Below are 19,419 nucleotides of genomic sequence, written 5' to 3' on the forward strand. Positions count from 1 at the left end.
GGAGCAGAACTAGACCAATCAGCCTATCGAGTCTGCTCCACCATCCCATCAAGGCTGATTTATTATCCCTCTTAATCCCATTCTTCTGCCCTTTCTCTGTAACTTTTGACACTCTTACTAATCAAGAACCTATCAACCTCCAGTTTAAATATTCCCAGTGACTTGGTCTTCGCAGCCTCCGTGCCAGTGCATTCCACAGATTCATCATCCCTTGGCCGAAGAAGTTCCTCCTCATCTCTGTTCCAAAGGGACATCCTTGTATTCTAAGGCTGTGCCCTCTTTTCGCCTCTTCATGATGCCTGACCTGCTGAGTTCTTCCAGCATTTTGTGTGTGTTGCTGTGGATTTGCAACATTTGCAGAATCTCGTGTGGTTATTAATTCTCTTGTTCCTTTATGTTGTCCTTTACAGGGAATGTACCGGAGGAGCTGAGGGAGCCATTTTACACTGACCAGTATGACCAGGAGCACATCAAGCCTCCGGTCATCCGCCTGCTTCTCTCCTCGGACATCTACTGCCGGGTGTGTGGTCAGACGCTGCCACGGGATGAGCTCGGCCCGCCACAGGATAACACGGCTGTCCTGCAGGCTCTGCTGCGGAGAGGACTCCAGGTGAAGGACCAGGAGGTGGTGGTGACAGAGGCGGATCTCCGAAAGAAGCCCATCAAAATGGTAAGCATTGAATGCACAGACTGGAGGCAGCGGTCCCAATGGAGGATTAGATGTATGTCCCCCGGTACAATCTAATGCATACTGTAGCTACTTTAGACTCGGATTATCTTACGTTGGTTGTCTCCATACTGTCACCCATTGTTTGTCATTCCTGTTCCTTGCTTCCTGCAGTCATTCGGTTAACTTGCGCATAAATAACGCAAGAGGTGTGTTGTTTTCATTGGGGTGAACATATAGGGGTGTCTTTCCCCAATATCTGACTGGAATAAGTTAGGAAGTTGGTTTAGTATTGCCACCTGGGTTATGGGTGTAATTGGGCAGCCAGGCTCGCTGGGCGGGAAGGGCCTGTTATGCTGTATCTCTAAGTAAATAAATTGCTGCCGACGTGAGGACAAGGATCTGACCAATAATGTGCTGCCAGAGACCATGCACGCACATCAAATCAATTGGTAAGTAGTTTGTTGTTGTCACCTGCACTGAAGAACAGTAATAAACTTGTCTTATTATATCATCCATGTCAATCAATTCATTAATGTGCATTGAGATTGTACAAGGGGAAACAATAGCAGAATGCAGAATGAAGTATTACAGTTACAGAGAGAATGTAGTGCAGGTGGGCAATAAACTGTAAGGACAAGGGTTCACTTTAATGTACAAGGGAATGGGGGAATACAACTGGGGGCCAATGTACTTCACTTTAGTGACGAACGATGACCTTGCCTGGATTATTGGAACAGTTAGAAGTAAATGAAGGATGATTCTCTGGGACCCAAGGTTGACCATTTGCAGCGTTTCCCGTCAATTTTATACCTCCTTTGATTTCAGTTGTTCCCTGTCTCTATCTCTCTCTCTCCTGATCTTTTCCTCTTAGCCAAATGATATCTGCTGTTATTTCCCCCGTTAACCCTCTTTCCCTATCCATCCCTATCCTCTTGATTTTGATCATCTCCTTTGTTTTTCTGCTTTTATCAAATTGGCGGCATGGTAGTGTAGCGGTTAGCATAATGCTTTACAGTGATTAGTGACTGAGGTTCACTTTCCGCTACTGTCTCTCTGACCGCGTGGGTTTCCTCTTGATTATTCAGTTTCCTCCCACATTTCAGAGACGTGCGGGTTAGGGTGAGTGAGTTGTGGTCGCGCTGTAGCACCTAAAATGTGGCAATTCTTGTCAGCTGCCCCCAACATGTCCTCAGGATGTGTGGATTGTTGACACAAACGACACACTTTAAGTTTTGCTGTTTCAACGTCTATGTGACAAATAAAGTTACTAAGTACAAGAAAACAGGCATTTCCATAGAATAGATGTAAGAAATCTGGCTGCACATAGAACAGTACAGTCCCTTCGGCTCACAATGTCAGGCTGACCTTTTGACCTACTAAAATGAATTTGCTGTTCCTTTTATCCCACCCTTTCTAGCCCCACTGACTCATCTCTCCTCAGAAGTAACTGTGTCTCTGATAACACTCCTGGTGTGATAGTGTTGTGGTTGTACTTATTTTTTCTAGAAACCACCCAGGGGTGTAACCACTTACTCCTAGCTGGCACACCGGGCTTCTGAGTGTAAATCCCATTTCATACTGCATGGGTTACAGAGCATATCTTGAGCGAGCTAAGGCCTCACTCTTTGAAGCGAAGCAGCATGAGGGGTGTATAAGATGATAAGAGGCATAGATTGAGCCGATAACCAGAGACTTTTTCCAGGACGGGCATGGCCAATATGAGGGGGGCATAAATTTAAGGTGATTGTGCGAAAGAGACATCCTCCCTACTCTTTCCTGCAGAGAGTGGTGAATCCGTGGAAAGCCCTGCCTGGGGTGGTGGCGATGGCAGATATATTAGGGACATTTAAGAAACTCTTAGACAAGTGCATGGGTGATAGAAAAATGGAGGGCTATGTTGGGTTAGATTGATATTAGAGTAAATTAAATGGGCAGCATAACATTGTGGGCTGAAGGGCCTGTACTGTGCTGTAGTCTTCTTTGTTCTGTAAGGAAATTGATTTATTATGTTCACATGTAGTGAGGTGCAGTGAAAATCTTTTGTTTTGAATACTGTCCATGGAAATCATTTCCTCACATGAGGCCACTGAGGTAATACGAGCAATAACAGAATTCAGAATAAGGTATCACAATTAAGCATACAGTTAGTATAATACATTCCGGAGGAGTCAATTGTCAATTCTTCCAATTGCATAGTGTGTTCTGAGCTAATTTAGTCCAGTGACTGTAGGTCCTTTCTCCTTGCCCCAGTTGCCGCCTTTAAATAAAGAATGTAGTCTGTCCTTTAAGCCCCTGAAGGGTTACAGGTTATGTGGCCCAGTGAACAGCAGCTGTGTATTGGGTGGCTGGCAGCAGATGGTGGATGGGATTCTGGCTGATTATTAATTGTCTGGGGTGTTATGGCCTTATGCGAGGGTTGTATGAACTTGTACCAGGCGTATTTTAGAAAATGTTCCATTTAAATTGTGAAGTGATCTATCAATGTTTAGACAGGCTCTTTTATGCTGTTGTCGAGTGCGAATTCGTGTGGCTGTTTTCCCTTTCCAAGCAAGTGTTATTAAGGGATTTGTGGATGAAGTCAAGGGTAGATAATGAAATTGGAGTGGATTCTCAAGTTCTGTTTCTAGCAGCAGTTTTGGTTTGATACTGTATTCGCTTGTCTGTAATACAGCTTCCTGCCCAAGAACCTATCCAAAATAATTGTGCACATGCTGGAAATTCAGAGCAACAGGCACAACATGCTCAGTGAAACGTTACGTTAGCTGCAAAGAAAAGTTTTGGCTAGGTGTCTGTGTCTTGCTGTACTTTTACAAGGGCCACTTGTCACTTTATCAACAGAGTAAACAAAATTAAGGAACATTAGTAATTATTAATAACACACACACACAAATGCTCTTGGAGCTCAGCAGGTCAGGCAGAGTCTATGGAAGGGAATAAACTGTTGATTTTTCGGGCCGAGACCCTCATCAGGACTAGAAAGGAATGGGGCAGAAGCCAGAATAAAAGGAGGAAGAGTACAAGCTGGCAGATGATAGATGAGAGCAGGTGAGGGGGAGGGAGGGTGGGGGGGTGATTGAGGACTGAAGTGAGAAGCTGGGGAGTTATGGGTGGAAGAGGTAAAGGGCTGAAGAAGAAGAAATGAAAATGGAGAAGAGAGTGAAGAAATGGGGTGAGGAGAGGAGAAGGAGTGAGAGGGAAACCAGAATAGGGAATGAAAATATAGAGGTAGGGAGAAATTACCGGAAATTGAAGGAAAGAAATCTATCAGACCTGGCTTCAGAGAATCATTTTATCAGTTCTTGGTTTCAGTTAAAGAGTAGTAGATTGCTGTCTATGAGGACAGGATGTCAGTGGGCTGAATGGCCCTCCTTTTTTTTGTCCGTAATGATTCTCTTCATTTGAGAGATGGAATTAGATTGGTCAGACTCAAGTGAACGGAGGGAGGCAAGGTAGCACAGCAGTGAGCATAGCGCCATTACAGCACCAGGGACCCGGGTTCAATTCCAGCTCTGTCTGTAAGGAGTTTGAATGTTCGCCCCATGGCGGCATGTGTGCTCCAGTTTACTGCCAGATTCCAAAGATGTATGGGTTAGCAGGTTAATTGGTCACTTGTATAATTAGGCAGCATGGGTGTGGTGTGTCATTGGGCCAGAAGGGTCTGAACTGTGCTATATCTCTAAACAAAAAAAAATAACGTAATGGGCTTCTCGGCTCATCTGCACCATAAAGTTGATACTTGATTCGCAAGAGTGTGTGCTGCTGGGGGTATCTCTGAAGTCAGAAGTTTTACTCTGTACCAGCTGAAGTGGTTAATAGATAGTTTGTGTGTCCAATGTGGTGAGTGTAGCATGCCTTCTCCGTTGGTGGAAAGATCAGGACAGAAGAGTAGTGTAGAGGTCAGTGCAATGCTCTCACTGTATCAGCAGTCAGAGTTCAAGTCTACCGCTGTCAGTACGTTCTCTCCATGACCTTGTGTGTGTTTCCACTGGGCCCTCAGGTTTCCTCCCACATACCAAAGACCTACGGGTTAGGGTGAGTGAGTCGTGGGCGCGCTATGTCGGTGCCGGAAGCACGGCGATACTTGTGGGCTGCCCATCGTAGCCCTTGCTGATTTGATTTGACACAAATGACACATGTCACTGCATGCTTTGATGTACATGTCACAAATAAAAACAATATTTAAAAAAAGAATAACGTTGTAAATCTACTGTCTGTGTCCAAAGCGAATGTGTGGACAGGTCCCAGGTTGGATTGAAATGCATGTTTTCTGACCATGTGCATTAGTTGCATTCTCTGGGCTATCTGTTGCCAAGCCCTTGAAGAGCCAATTAACAACCTCTTGGGTGAAGTAATGCTGGGTAGAGCTGTCGTGCAGGATCCCCATCAGTGTCAGTGATGACGGGCTGGACATATACTCTACTGTAGGGAGCTGGCAGAGAAGGAGCTGTGTGTTTGGTGATAGATCACTCAGTGTGACCAGTGCCTAGTAGTGAAGGGTCACTGACCTCATCTCAACCGGGTGGTTGTGACTTTCTGAATGCTTGAGCCAGTTATGTCTGTCTGGTTGACCACATGCTCAATAGGATGTGCCCCAAATGTCTGTGCACCCACAATGGTCAGTGTGAAAGATACTGTGTCTAAGACACCAGTGGGTTGGGGTGGTGCCAGTGGGATTTGCCCCATCTGGGTCTGTGCACCCACATTGGTAAATGGGAATAATACCGTGTTTCCACTTTGCAAAGCAGGGATTTCTCTGATGTCCAAGCCATTTGTCCTGTAACTGGCAGCATTGAGAAGGAGCTTGGCTGTGCGTGCTTTTCCTGCACAAATTAACAAGCATTGACACAAATGACTCATTTCATTGAATGTTTCGATGTAGAAGCGGCAAATAAAGCTAAAATCGGGTAAATAGGCACCATGGTTGGCACGGATAAGTTGGTCCAAAGGGTCTTTTTCCATCACGTGCTGAGTTACCGCAGGAGCCTTTGCGAATGATGCCTCATTGCTTCGATAAGCACATTTAAGTTTGTAGCCTGCATTCCAAGTTTGGAATGCGGTTGTTTCAGATATAAGTTTTATGCTGATCTTGAGTGAAAAAGAGTTTCCTGGAATGATTCCAATTAAAAATGTAATTTTTATACAGTGGAGTAGAATTAGATGTTGCATTTCAATGTGAACCCAAGAACAGTGGATTTGCTTTAAGAACTACTTAACCAGTGGCTTACCGCCTCTGCCAAATTGTAACTTGAAGAGAAACCAAAATAGTTCTGTTTTGGATCTTGAGGGCGGAACTGATTTCGTTCATGAAACCAGTTATTTGAAGGTTGGGAAGTTGAGGCTGACTTGTTTTTTGGCACTGGGATGCGCTCCTGGCTGCAGGAGTGTGGCCAGGAATTCTTTATGTTGGGGTCAGCAATAAAGAAAGCTGTTGGGACCTATGCTGGTGACGTGGCACACTCAAGCTGGAGAAGCCTGACTGATCTTCCCGACTATCCACTTGTTCAATGCTTTGCATAAAGCTGCAGGCGATGCAGGTAATCTCAGAGGAGGAAATCAAATAGTTTACCCATATATTTCTTTATGATTTAATGGAGCCCATTTGGCCCATTGGGTCTATACTAGCTCACTGAGAAATCCTGTTCTTCCCAGATGACTAAAGATTAAATGTTAGCTTTGTCACATGTACATAGAAACAGTGAAATGCAACACAGTCCAAGGATGTTTAGGCCTACAAGTGTCTCTATGTATCCTGTGCCAACGTAGCCTGCCCACAACTTACTAAACTGAACCATTAGTCTTTGGAATGTGGTCACGGGGAGAACGTACAAATTGCTTACAGATAGCAGCAGGAATAAAACATCCTCGTATTCCCATTGGCCTACATGAAGTGTAAATTATAGTGGGCAATGCATCCTGCACACTTTTGGGAGATCAGAGGAGACCCATATGTTTACAAGGAGAACATGCAAACTCCACACAGCATCCAGGGGTCAGCAAGGAACCAGAGCAGTAAAGTAGTAACTCCCATAGTCATCTAGTGTTAAGGGAGTGCACTTTTGTGTTTCTAAATTAAAAATTAGATTAGCTTTAATTTGTCACATGTACATCGAAACACACAATGAAATATGTTATTTGTGACAAATCAGCAAGGATTGTGCTGGGCAGCCTGTAAGTGTGGCCATGCTTCCAGCACCAACATAGCATGCCCACGGCTCACTAACCCTAACCGTAACATCTTTGAAATGTAAGAACACTGGAGCACCCAGAGGAAACCCACGTGAACACTGGAGAACTCCTTCCGGGCAGCAAAAGGAATTGAACCCTGATCAGTGATCGCTGGCAATGTAATAGCATTACACTACCATGTCACCATAGTCCATTTACTGTGTCTTTTCTGAGACAGCCACAGTTTCTGGATCATTGCAAAAAAGAGCCTGTTATTTGACCTTCAGAGAGAGACCTTTGGAAGATCTTTCAAAGGAGCCTTGGCAACTAGTCTCGGGGGTTGCTAAGTCTTGCTTGTAGATAGGGCCCTTCCTCGCTGCAGTTTTAATGATGTGACCTACTTTTAATATAGACTGTTGTTGAGAGTTAGCACACTCCATATGCTCACAGTCTGCGACTCTTCTGCTGAGCAGAAACGTCAGTTCTTGAGCATCTGTGATTCTGACAGTCTTGGTCTCTCCAGTGTGTCGTCATGCCAAGCTTACAGCTACTTGATTTTATTTAGTTACTGACACTGTAGAGTCCTTAGAATGAGGTTTTGACATCCGCCAGTCACATCACCCATGGTGCGGTGTTCCCAACACTTCAGGATTGCCTTGAAATCTCTAGGAAGTAAATATTCTCCGAGATGTTGCTATAAGCAACTCAGAAAAGAGAAATCACAGCACATTTAAAGACAAAGTGCAATATTTCTTGTTTCAGTTGTTACGGATTGAACATCGAGTGTAGGCACTTCACAAAGGATCTTAGTGAGAGCTGACAACCTTTTCCAGGGCATTGGCTTGTTAGATGTGCAGTTACCATGGCTGGAGTACTTGTCAATTGTTAATGCTCTTTTATTCATTCCCCCAACCCTCCTCTTCAGTTACTCAAGTAAAGTTGCCTATCACCTACAGGAGGTGGGGGGGCGGTGTGGAGCTGAGTTGTATAACACCTAAATTTTCAAGGATGTTGCCTGGACTCAAGGGGGGGATCATAGGAGAGGTTGGACAAGCTAAGATGTTATTACTTGGAGCATAGGAGACTGGGAGGTGACCTTACAAAATCATGAGTTGTTTAAGTAGGAAGAATGCACAACTACTAGAGGTAGGTAAGGAACAACACCTCATATTCTGTCTGGGTAGCCTTCAACCTGATGGCATGAACATTGACTTCTCAAACTTCCGCTAATGCCCCACCTCCCCCTCGTACCCCATCTGTTATTTATTTATATACACACATTCTTTTTCTTTTTCTCCTTTTTCTCCCTCTGTCCCTCTCACTATACCCCTTGCCCATCCTCTGGGCTTCCCCCCTCCCCCTTTCTTTCTCCCTGGGCCTCCTGTCCCATGATCCTCTCATATCCCTTTTACCAATCACCTGTCCAACTCTTGGCTCCATCCCCCCCCCTCCTGTCTTCTCCTATCATTTTGGATCTCCCCCGCCCACTCCCACTTTCAAATCTCTTACTAGCTTTCCTTCCAGTCCTGACGAAGGGTCTCGGCCTGAAACTTTGACTGTACCTCTTCCTAGAGATGCTGCCTGGCCTGCTGTGTTCACCAGCAACTTTGATGTATGTAAAAGGACATTTGGACAAGTACATGGATAGGAAGGGTTTAGAGGGATATGGGCAAGTTATGAGCAAATGGGATCAACTTGGGCGTGCACCTTGGTTGGCATGGACAAGTTAGGCCGAATGGCCTGCTCCATGCTGTTTGAAGTGTTTGTGTTCAAGTTTTTTGTTATAGATATAATACTGTATGTTGGGTATAAATGCCAAGAAAATTAGCTACTTGCAACTGTACATTGCAGATGTGACAAACATAAATTTGCATAAATTATACACAGGGAAAATTACACAATAACATTCAGTGGAAATTGAGAGAAAGTAATGAAATGCAGTTCAAAGTAAATTTATTATCAAATTACATATGTCACCATATACCACCCTGAGATTAATTTTCTTGCAGGCATACTCAATAAATCCAATAACCATAATAGGATCAATCAGTGAAAGACTGCACCAACAGGGTAGACAGCCAGTGTTTTAAAGACAACAAACTGTGCAAATAAAAACAATAAAAATGAAATAATATTAAGTGAATAAATAAATAAGCAATAAATATCGAGAGCATGAGATGAAGATTCCTTGAAAGTGAGTCTATAGGTTGTGGGAACAACTCAGTGAAGTTATCCCCTCTGGTTCAAGAGCCTGATGGTTGAGGGGTAAGAACTGTTCCTGAAACTGATGGTGTAAGTCCTGAGGCTTCTGTCCCTTCTGATAGCAGCAGTAAGATGAGCTGGGTGGTGGGGGCCCTTGAAGAGGGGTGCTACTTTCCTGCAACAAAGCTCTGTGTAGATGTTGTGTTAGGGTTTTTAAGGTCACTTCAAGAACCTGATGGCATTGGGGAAGGTGTTACTGAACATCGAGGTTTGGATCTTCAGGTTCCTGTACTTCCTGTTTGATGACAGCATTGAGAGAAGAGCAGGCCTTCACGATGGGTGTTGCTTTCCTGAGAAATGAGCAAGGTTAATGGATCTCAGAAGGTGTTGGATGGCTGTCGCATGGAGAAGGAGTCCACAGTGGTACATGTGCCAAGCTGGGAAGAGAGGGGCTAAATATCGTATAGCAGATTAGAGGTCTGTCTTGGAACCAACATAGATCCCAGAAGTCACAATTCCGATGTCTGCAAGTCCAGGCCAAGGACTGGAGATGGAAGCGTGTGTGTGTGTGTGTGTGTGTATGAGTGGGTGGGTGGGTGGGAGGGAAGGGATTTGTTTTGATGCTGTTGTTTTGTTGTTGTTGTTTGTGTTGTTCTGCTGAACATTGTCGGCCTGCTATGTTGGCACTGGAATGTGTGGCAACGCTTGCGGGTTGCCCCATCACATTCTTGAGTGTGTTAGTTGTTAATGAAAACAATGGGTTTCACTGAATGTTATGACGTGCATATGATATTGTAATGAATCTGAGTCTGAGCACACAAGTGTCTTCACGAAGAAGACACAACAGTGTTTTTACTTTTTTAGAAGTTTGCATAGATTTGGCATGTCACCAACACTTTGAAAAGCTTCTATAGATGCATGGTGCAGGGTATCCTGACTGTATGGAAACGCCAATGCTCAGAAATGGATAAGGTGACAGAAAATGGTGGATACAGTCCTTTCGATCACAGGTAAAGCCGTCTCCACCACTGAACACATTTACAAGGAACACTGCCACCCCAAAGCAGCATTCGTCATCAAGGATCATCACCATGCTGTCTTCTCGCTACTACCATCAGGAGCTGTATGAGGTACAAAGTAAATTTATTGTCAAAATACAGTTGTATATCATATACAACCTTAGGATTCACAACAAAGAAACACAATAGAATTCACAAAAAAAGCTCACACAGCAAAAACTGACAAACATTCAATGTGCGAAAAAAATAACAAGTCCTGCAAACAGTAAAAAAAGAACACACAGAACATGAACCGCAGAGTCCCTGAAGGTGAGTCCACAGCCATCAAGGCAGTTCAGCGCTGCAGAGTCCGTTCAGCGCCGAGGTGAGTGAAAGTGGTCCAGAACCTGTCAGCGTGGACCCAAGCAAGACACCTGCACCGGCCGCTCGATTGTAGCAGTGAGAAGAGAGGGAGGTGAGTTAAATGCAGGCAGAAGGGACGGGCTCGGGCGGGGAATCGTGGCTGACACGGAGAAGTAGGCTGACTACCGATTTGTCCTCCAACCTCGGTCTCAACACCACAATCTTTCAATCTGGCTTGGCGCTTAAATTGACCAAACTTTGGTTCGTGTTTCAATCCGGCCTGAAGTCAGTCTGAGTAATGGCCACCATCGTACCTGCATTCTTCAGAGTCCGATTCACCGAATCCCTTTTAGGCCGCCGCAAAAATCTCAGATCCTTGAGAAGGTTCAAAAGCCCACCTCCTGTGGGAAAATTGCAGGCTACTCATTGCATTGATCATAGTCCAGAAGAAGAATATTTAGTGTAATAGCTGGTGGTTTTATGAGCTGTCTGCAGAATATCACTGTATTTCAGCAGTGCCATCTTGGCCACAACTCCAGGTTCAGGAACAGTTTTTACCTGACAACCATCGAGCTGCTAATCTGGCATAGCTAGCTTCACTCATCTCAACTCTGTAAGCAGGTTCTACAAGCTACAGACTCATTTTCAAGGACTCTACAACTCCTGCTTTCTGTATTTTTTTATTTGCACTATTTGTCTTTTGCACATTAGTTGCTAGTCTTTGTTTATGTATAGTTTTCATAAATTCTATTTCATTATTTCCCTGTATTGCCTGTAAGAAATCGAATCTCAAGGTGACTTATATGTACTTCGATAAAAATTTACTTTGACTTCGAGAAGGTAGTCAATTTGCACTCAGCAAGGTCGCAGAGTAGTAGGAGGATGGGCAGTACACACAGTTTGCTGGAGGAACTCAGCAGGTCAACTGTCGTCAGCAGAAAGGAATGAAGAGTTAACATTTTGGACCTAGAATGAGCAGTGTTGTGACTGACTAAACCTGAGCCAGCCGGAATCTGTAACTGGGAAATATAAATATCTTGATTCAGACTGCGAACCTTCAGAGGAGAGAGCTCACGAGAATCTCACTCTCCTGACAGTGTTTCATACTTCAACACAAAGGTAGCAATAGACGATTAAGTGCTGTTTCAATTTCTATAGTCACCTACTTAACTTTAACATTGGGAGTACAGTCAGGTAAATTTACAGAATTTCATATTCACAACAGCAGCACATCCTGACTAGCAGAACTGGTTTGAATATTCAATACCGGTGCCTATTCCATAACCTCTGAGTACAAACTCCAGACATACAAAATTTACCCCTTTAGTTATAGAGATGAAGGATGGCCCCATGAAAATACAAAATAAGCAGAAGTTTAAGTGACAAAACAGATGGGTGCTGAACTGTGCATCAAGTGGCAGGAATACATCTTTCACAATGTACTCTTGACAGGAATCTATTGTATCTCCCTATGTAAATACAATGGGATGTCCCACACCCAAATGATTGGTTTCACTAGCCACAGAGTATCAGTTGGAATTTTAATTGAAAGGTTAAAGATTAGCTTTATTTATCACATGTACATTGAAGCATACAGTGAAATATGTCATTTGTGTCAACAACCAGCACAGTCTGAGAATGTGCTGGGGGCAGCCCACAAGTGTTGCCATGATTCCAGCACCAATGGAGCCCACAACTCACCAACTCTGACCCATGTGTCTAGAATTTGGGAGGAAGCCAGCGCACCTGGAGAAAACCTACGCAGTCACGGGGAGGACGTATGAACTTCTTACAGACAGCTGTGAAATGTTGCAGTAACCGCTACATTACCATGACACCTATTGTATACAATATTTTAATTCAAAAGTTACAATAAACGTGTATAGGTTTTATTTCCTAAACATTAGTTCTCATTTTAGTTAATTCATAATTCTGCTAACCATAATTTCACAACTCCAGAATGATCCCAAACAGACGGTAGAACTGTCCTGATGAAAGGTCTCAGCCTGTTTAATCTTTTCCATAGATGCTGCCTGGCCTGCTAAGTCTCTTCAGCATTTTGTGTGTATTAGTAGAAATGTAATTGTTGGGTAATTGATGTTGGGGACAATGAGAGTACTTTTCTGTTCTTCAAAACCATGGTAGGTGTGTTCTCAATTTTAATGTCTGACTGGAGAAGACGCAGATACGCTCAACACTACACTGAGATCAAATGCAGGATTGGGAAGCTTAAATGGAACCAGGCTGACCTGACATGACAATGCACAGGCTCATTAGAATAATGTCAAAGTTAATTCGGAAAATAGTTGAACTGTTACTGAGATTTTATTTTGGTTATTTACTGTATGACTGGAACTGAGCCACTTTTCAAACTCTGCAACCATCTCCCTCCCGAATAACAACTTGAATTTCACCTCTGGCCTTTTGCTCAACGTTTTGAACAAAGTGCTGAATACAATGCAATGTTAGCCTTCATTTCAAGAGGATTAGAATATAAAAGCAAGGATGCAATGTTGAGACTTCATAAAGCACTGGTGAGGCCTCACCTGGAGTATTGTGAGCACTTTGGGCCCCTTAGCTTAGAAAGGATGTGCTGAAACTGGAGAAGGTACAAAGGAGGTTGATGAAAATGATTCCAGGATTGAGCGGGTTGTCATATGAAGAGCGTTTGATGGCTCTGGGCCTGGATTCACTAGAATTCAGAAGAATGAGGGGTGACCTCATTGAAACCTATTGAATGGTGAAAGGCCTTGATAGAGTGGATGTGGAGAGGATGGTTGCTATGGTGGGATAGTCTAAGACCAGAGGACACAGCCTCAGAACAGAGGAATTTCTTTAGCCAAAGGGTGATGAATTTGTGGAATTCTTTGCACAGACAGCTGTGCAGGCCAAGTCTTTATGAGTATTTAATGCAGAAGTTGATAGATTCTTGATTGGTCAGGGCATGAAGGGATGCGGGGAGATGACAGGAGACTGGGGCTGAGAGGAAAAGTTGGATCAGCCGTGATGAAATGGTGGAGCAGACTCAATGGGCCAAATGGCATAGTTTGCTCCTATATCTTATGGTCTTACAACTTCTCTTTTTCCAACCTAGGAACAAGAGAGTGGGCTGACACCTAGGGTCCAAGTGCTGACTTTCTATTCAAGTTCAAGTTCAAATTTAATTGTCATTCAACAATACGCATGTATACCGATTAATGAAATGGTGTTTCTCCAGGACCAAGGTGCAACACACATACCGTCACACACAGCACAAAGCATACACAGGCACAGAAGTAATATTAACGCATGCCCCTGAGTGGAATGCCCTGAAGATTAATGGTGCACAGGGTGTTGTCCTGGAACCACATTTCTAAAAGAACAGAATGCACAGGTTTCTCATCTCACGCTGGGTCAGCCACAAATGAAGGCAATCCATCTTGTCTTCCAGGGAGCAAACACTGGCGAGCAGCCCTGACGGGAGAGTTGGCCTGCAGCGGTCAGCCCCCAGTCTATGCCTCTGTCCTCTCCCACACCACCACTGGCGCCTCCTCCCTGGGTGGCTGCAACAGGAGAAGGCACGGCATGAGGACTTGGCCCATGCAACAACTGAGGCCACACTGCTCCCCCATCGCCGTTCTAGCAAATGAACCAGACTTGCAGTATTTTATGTTACCAGAGTCATGTGATCGCAAGAAAAATAGTTAAGACACATGTTTGCAGCTGGAGAGGCTGCTGTGACCAACTACACAGTCATCTTACTGGAAGGAACATATTGTGCCTATATTTGAATCTTGAGTGCCAAACTTCTTCCTCCTCGATTCTCTGTGTCTTGGTTTTATTCTGCATTCCTCTGACAACTCGGGGGGGGGGGGGTGGTCAGAGGAAAGACTGACGCAAGTCGCAAGTGAAATTGTGGAAGTGTAGAGCATGGAGTTTGTTTGACCCATCCTGTCAATGTCGCCCAGATATGGACTTGGGGCTAATCCCACCTCTAGGTTGTTAGCAGGTAATGGCCCTTTGAGTGTTAAGTGTCGAGAGAGCCTCCGCCTTTTATGTGCTTTCAGGCAATGACATCAAAACTCTGCCCCTTCCCCCCCCCCCCCCACGACTTGTCAAGTGAAGTGTAATAAACAGTTGGGTTTTCAGGCTGGGACTCCTCGTCAAACACCTTTGCTCCGTCTGCCACAAAAGGTGGGATTTCCTGGTGGCCACCATTTCAATTCAGCTTCCCATTCCTATTCTGACATGTCTGTCAATGGCCTCCTCTATTGCCACAATGAGGTTACACTCAGGTTGGAGGAGCAACACCTCATGTTCTATCTAGGTAGCCTTCTGCCTGATGGCATGAACATTGATTTTTCTGACATCTGGTATCTTCTCTCTCCTCCCATTTCTATCTTTATCCATTCCCCATTCCAGTGACACTCTTACCCCTTCTCTTCACCTCCCTCTGGTGCCCCTCCTCCTTCCTCTTCTTCCATGGTCCACTCTTCTCTCCTGTCACATTCCTTCTGCTTCAGCCTTTTACCTCTTCAACCTATCACCTCCTCGCTTCTCAATTCATCACCCACCCTCTCACCTGATCTCATCCATCACCTTTTTGTTCTGATTTCTGCCCCCTTCCTTTCTAGTCCTGATGATGGGTCCTGGCCTGAAATATTGACAGATTATTCCCCTCCATAGATGCTGCCTGGCCTGCTGAGTTCCTCCAGTATTTTATGTGTTTGCTCCAGATTTCCAGCAACTGCAGAATCTCTTGTGTTTTCGTGAATTAATGCTTTTCCCAACTTCCCTCCAATCTTTCTATTGATTAATAAGTGTTTGCCCCCTAGTTACAGAACTTAAGTTCTTATTGTCTCTTATAAAATGTTACACAGAAATTGCCCCTCTATTTGCACTGTTTCAGAGTAAATAATCACTGATGTCTCTGCTCACAACCAGCATCTCTTGTATCTCTTCATATGTATAGGTCTCTGTGTCTGGCAATGTGCTGGTAAATCTCTGTAACCTCTGGCCTGTTGTCACACTCATCACTAGGATCTTTTGTTGTCATTGTAGAGCAGGGTATTTGGAGGAGTTGCTGTCCCCAGTGTTCTGCTCTTGCCAATTCAGACACATGCGTGTGTGTGCGTGACTGTGTACTTAAAGAAATGTAATAGAATTTATAAAAAATTATACATAAACAACGACTGACAAACAATGAATATGCAAAAGAAGACAAATTGTGCAAATAAAAATAAATGATACTAAGAACACGAGTTGTGGAGTCCTGGAAAGTGAGCCTGTAGGTTGTGGAATCAGTTCAGTGTTGGAAGTGAGTGAAGTTATCCATGTGCTCAGTGATGGGGAGGGCTTTGCCTGTGATGAACTGGTCAGCATCAACTACTTTCTGTTGGCTTTTCCATTCCTGGGCATTGGTGTTTCCATACCAGGCTGTGAAGCAACCAGTTACGATACTCTCCACTGAACATCTATTGAACTTTGTTAAAGATTTTGGTGATGTAGCGAATCTATACAAGCTTCTAAGAAAGCAGAGTTGCTGACTTGCCTTTGCTGTAATGGCATTTATGTGCTGGTCCCAGGCCAGACTCTCTGATATGATTATGTCAGAGAATTTAAGTTTATTGTCCTTCTCCACCTTCGATCCTATAATGAGATCTGGCTCATGAAACCCTGATTTCTTCCTCCTGATAATCAGCACTTTGGCTTTGCTGACATTCAGTGAGAGGTTGTAGTATCACTATTCAACCAGATTTTCAATTTCCCTCTTTTATGCTGATTTGTCATGATCTTTGATTTGGCAAAGATTAGTGTGGGCACGTGGCCAAGTGGTTAAGGCATTGGACTAGTGACCTGAAGGTCGTGAGTTCGAGCCCCAGCCGAGGCAACGTGTTATGTCCTTGAGCAAGGCACTTAACCACACATTGCTCTGTGACGACACTGGTGCCAAGCTGTATGGGTCCTAATGCCCTTCCCTTGGACAACATCGGTGTCGTGGAGAGGGGAGACTTGCAGCATGGGCAACTGCTGGTCTTCCATACAACCTTGCCCAGGCCTGCGCTCTGGAGAGTGAAGACCTTTCAGGCGCAGATCCATGGTCTCGCAAGACTAACGGATGCCTTTAATGATTTGGCCAACAACAGTATCATTAAACCAGTCATGATTAAAACTTAAATGTGCCATTGGTGCTGTACTTAGCCCCACAGACATAGGTATAAAGTGTGTTAAAGTAGGGAGGTAAGCTCACCGTTTTGTGGTGTACCTGTGCTGATGGTGATTGTTGAGATGTTGTTATCAATCTTGAGTCTTTCCAGCATTTTCTGTTTCCATTACAGAATCAGAATCAGGTTGGTTATCACTGGCATGTGTTATGAAATTTATTAACTTAGCAGCAGCAGTACAGGAAATTATAGACTAGTGAGTCTTACTTCAGTGGTTGAGTTGATGGAAAAGATCCTGAGAGGCAGGATTTATGAACATTTGGAGAGGCATAATATGATTAGGAATAGTCAGCATGGCTTTGTCAAAGGCAGGTCGTGCCTTATGAGCCTGATTGAATTTTTTTGAAGATGTGACTAAACACATTGATGAAGGTAGAGCAGTAGATGTGGTGTATATGAATTTCAGCAGGGCATTCGATAAGGTACCCCATGCAAGGCTTATTGAGAAAGTAAGGAGACATGGGATCCAAGTGGATATTGCTTTATGGATCCAGAATTGGCTTGCCAACAGAAGGCAAAGGGTGGCTGTAGACGGGACATAGTCTGCATGGAGGCTGGTGTCCAGTGGTGTACCTCAGGGATCTGTTCTGGGACCCCTACTCTTCGTGATTTTTATAAATGACCTGGATGAGGAAGTGCAGGGATGGATAAGTAAATTTGTTAATGCACAAAGGTTGGAGGTGTTGTGGATAGTGTGGAGGGCTGTCAGAAGTTACAGCGGGACATCGATAGGATGCAAAACTGGGCTGAGAAGTGGCAGATAGAGTTCAACCCAGATATGTGTGAGGCAGTTCATTTTGATAGGTCAAATATGATTGCAGAATATAGTATTAATGGTAAGACTCTTGGCAGTGTGGAGGATCAGAGGGATCTTGGGGTCCGAGTCCATAGGACACTCAAAGCTGCTGCACAGGTTGACTCTGTGGTTAAGGAGGCATACGGTTCATTGGCCTTCATCAATTGTGGGATTGAGTTTAGGAACCGAGAGGTAATGTTGCAGCTATATAGGACCCTGGTCAGACCCCACTTGGAGTACTGTGCTCAGTTCTGGTCGCCTCGCTACAGGAAGGATGTGGAAACCATAGAAAGGGTGCAGAGGTGATTTACAAGGATGTTGCCTGGATTGGGGAGCATGCCTTATGAGAATAGGTTGAGTGAACTCAGCTTTTTCTTCTTGGAGTGACGGAGGATGAGAGGAGACCCGATAGATGTGTATTAGATGATGAGAGGCATCGATCGTGTGGATGGTCAGAGGCTTGTTCCCAGGGCTGAAGTGGCTAACACGAGAGGGCATAGTTTTAAGGTGCTTGGAAGTAGGTACAGAGGAGATGTCAGGGATAGGTTTTTTATGCAGAGAGTGGTGAGTGCGTGGTATGGGCTGCCAACAATTGTGGTGGAGGCAGATACGATAGGGTCTTTTAAGAGGCTCCTGGACAGGTACATTGAGCTCAGAAAAACAGAAAGCTATGGGTAACCCTAGGTAATTTCTAAGGTAAGGGCATGTTCAGCACAGCTTTGTAGGTCGAAGGGCCTGCATTATGCTGTAGGCTTTCTATGTTTCTAATGCAATATGTGATAATGTACAGCAGTGGGCTAAGCACACCCCCCTGAGGTGCGCCAGTGTAGATCATCAGTGAGGAGGAGATATTATCACCAATCCGTACAGATTGTGGTCTTCCAGTTAGGAAGTCGAGGATCCAATTGCAGAAGGCGGTACAGAGGCCCAGGTTCTGTAGCTTACCAATCAGAACTGTGGGAATGCTGGTGTTCAGTGCTGGGGTATAGTCAACGAACGGCGTCCTGACATTGGTGTTTGCATTGTCCAGGTGACCAAAGGCTGTGTGAAGAGCCATTGAGATTGCATCTGCCGTAGACCTATTGTGGCGATGGACAAATTGCAGTGGGTCCAGATCCTTGCTGAGACAGGAGTTCATTCTAGTCATGACCAAACTCTCAAAACAGTCTATATTCCTTTTTTTTCCTAAATGTCTCAAAGCATTTGAGGTGCTTTGGAACATCTAGAGCTGTGATAGCTTGGAGCCATATCGAAGTGCAGTGATTCTTGCATAGATTCTGAGAGTAAACACAAGAGATTCTGTAGACGCTGGAAATCCAGAGCAAAACGCACACAAATTGCTGGAAGAGTTCAACAGGTCAGGCAGCATCGTGGAGGGGAATAAGCAGTCAACATTTCATGTCGAGACTCCTCATCTGGACACACGTCGTGTCTTGGCCTGGGAGGTCGACTGTTTATTCCTTCCATAGATGCTGCATGATCTGTGCTCAGTTCCTTCAGCATTTTGTGTTTGTTACTGTAAAGTTATACTGCATGGAAAGGGGCTCTTTTGCCCAATTCATCCACATCAACCAGGGTGTCTACCTGAGCTTGGAAAAGAACATATCAGTCTCTGTTGTTCACAGGTTAGCTGCAGTTATCTCCATCTACATTCTATTGTGAAGGAAGGTTGGGGGGAGGTGTGATGTGTATCAGTGACTACTGGATGATGAGATTGGCAATATGTGAGCCATTAGACAAGTGTGCAAAGCTTTCTTGGTTGTGAGGTTTTGATGATGAGGTAGAGGTATGGGTCCTGAATTATAGGAATTAATAGATCGTGTTCGGACTCAAAATCAGGTTTGACTGTCTATGTTCGTGTTTGATGTGTGTGTGTACAAAATATAGTGAGGCAGTGTTCATGGGTTTCATTGTCCAATCAAAAATCGATTGTGGGGGAGGAGAAGAAGCTTTTCTTAAAGTATTGAGTGTGTGTCTTCAGTCTCCTGTCCTCATCTCTGATGGTAGCAATGAGAAGAGAGC

The 19,419-nt window shown here is 44.4% G+C and overlaps 1 protein-coding gene across 3 annotated transcripts in view; it reads left to right on the forward strand.

Annotated features, from left to right (window-relative positions):
- camsap3 (calmodulin regulated spectrin-associated protein family, member 3) overlaps window positions 1-19,419 on the forward strand; it is a 245,721-nt gene that overhangs the window by 92,744 nt on the left and 133,558 nt on the right. For all 3 annotated transcript variants that reach the window (XM_063035960.1, XM_063035961.1, XM_063035963.1), the window contains exon 2: window positions 411-670. In XM_063035960.1, the coding sequence (XP_062892030.1) occupies window positions 411-670 (260 nt within the window). The remainder of the gene's footprint in view (window positions 1-410; window positions 671-19,419) is intronic.

Source organism: Mobula hypostoma, chromosome 29 (assembly GCF_963921235.1).
Source record: "Mobula hypostoma chromosome 29, sMobHyp1.1, whole genome shotgun sequence".
In the NCBI taxonomy this organism is placed as follows: domain Eukaryota; kingdom Metazoa; phylum Chordata; class Chondrichthyes; order Myliobatiformes; family Myliobatidae; genus Mobula; species Mobula hypostoma.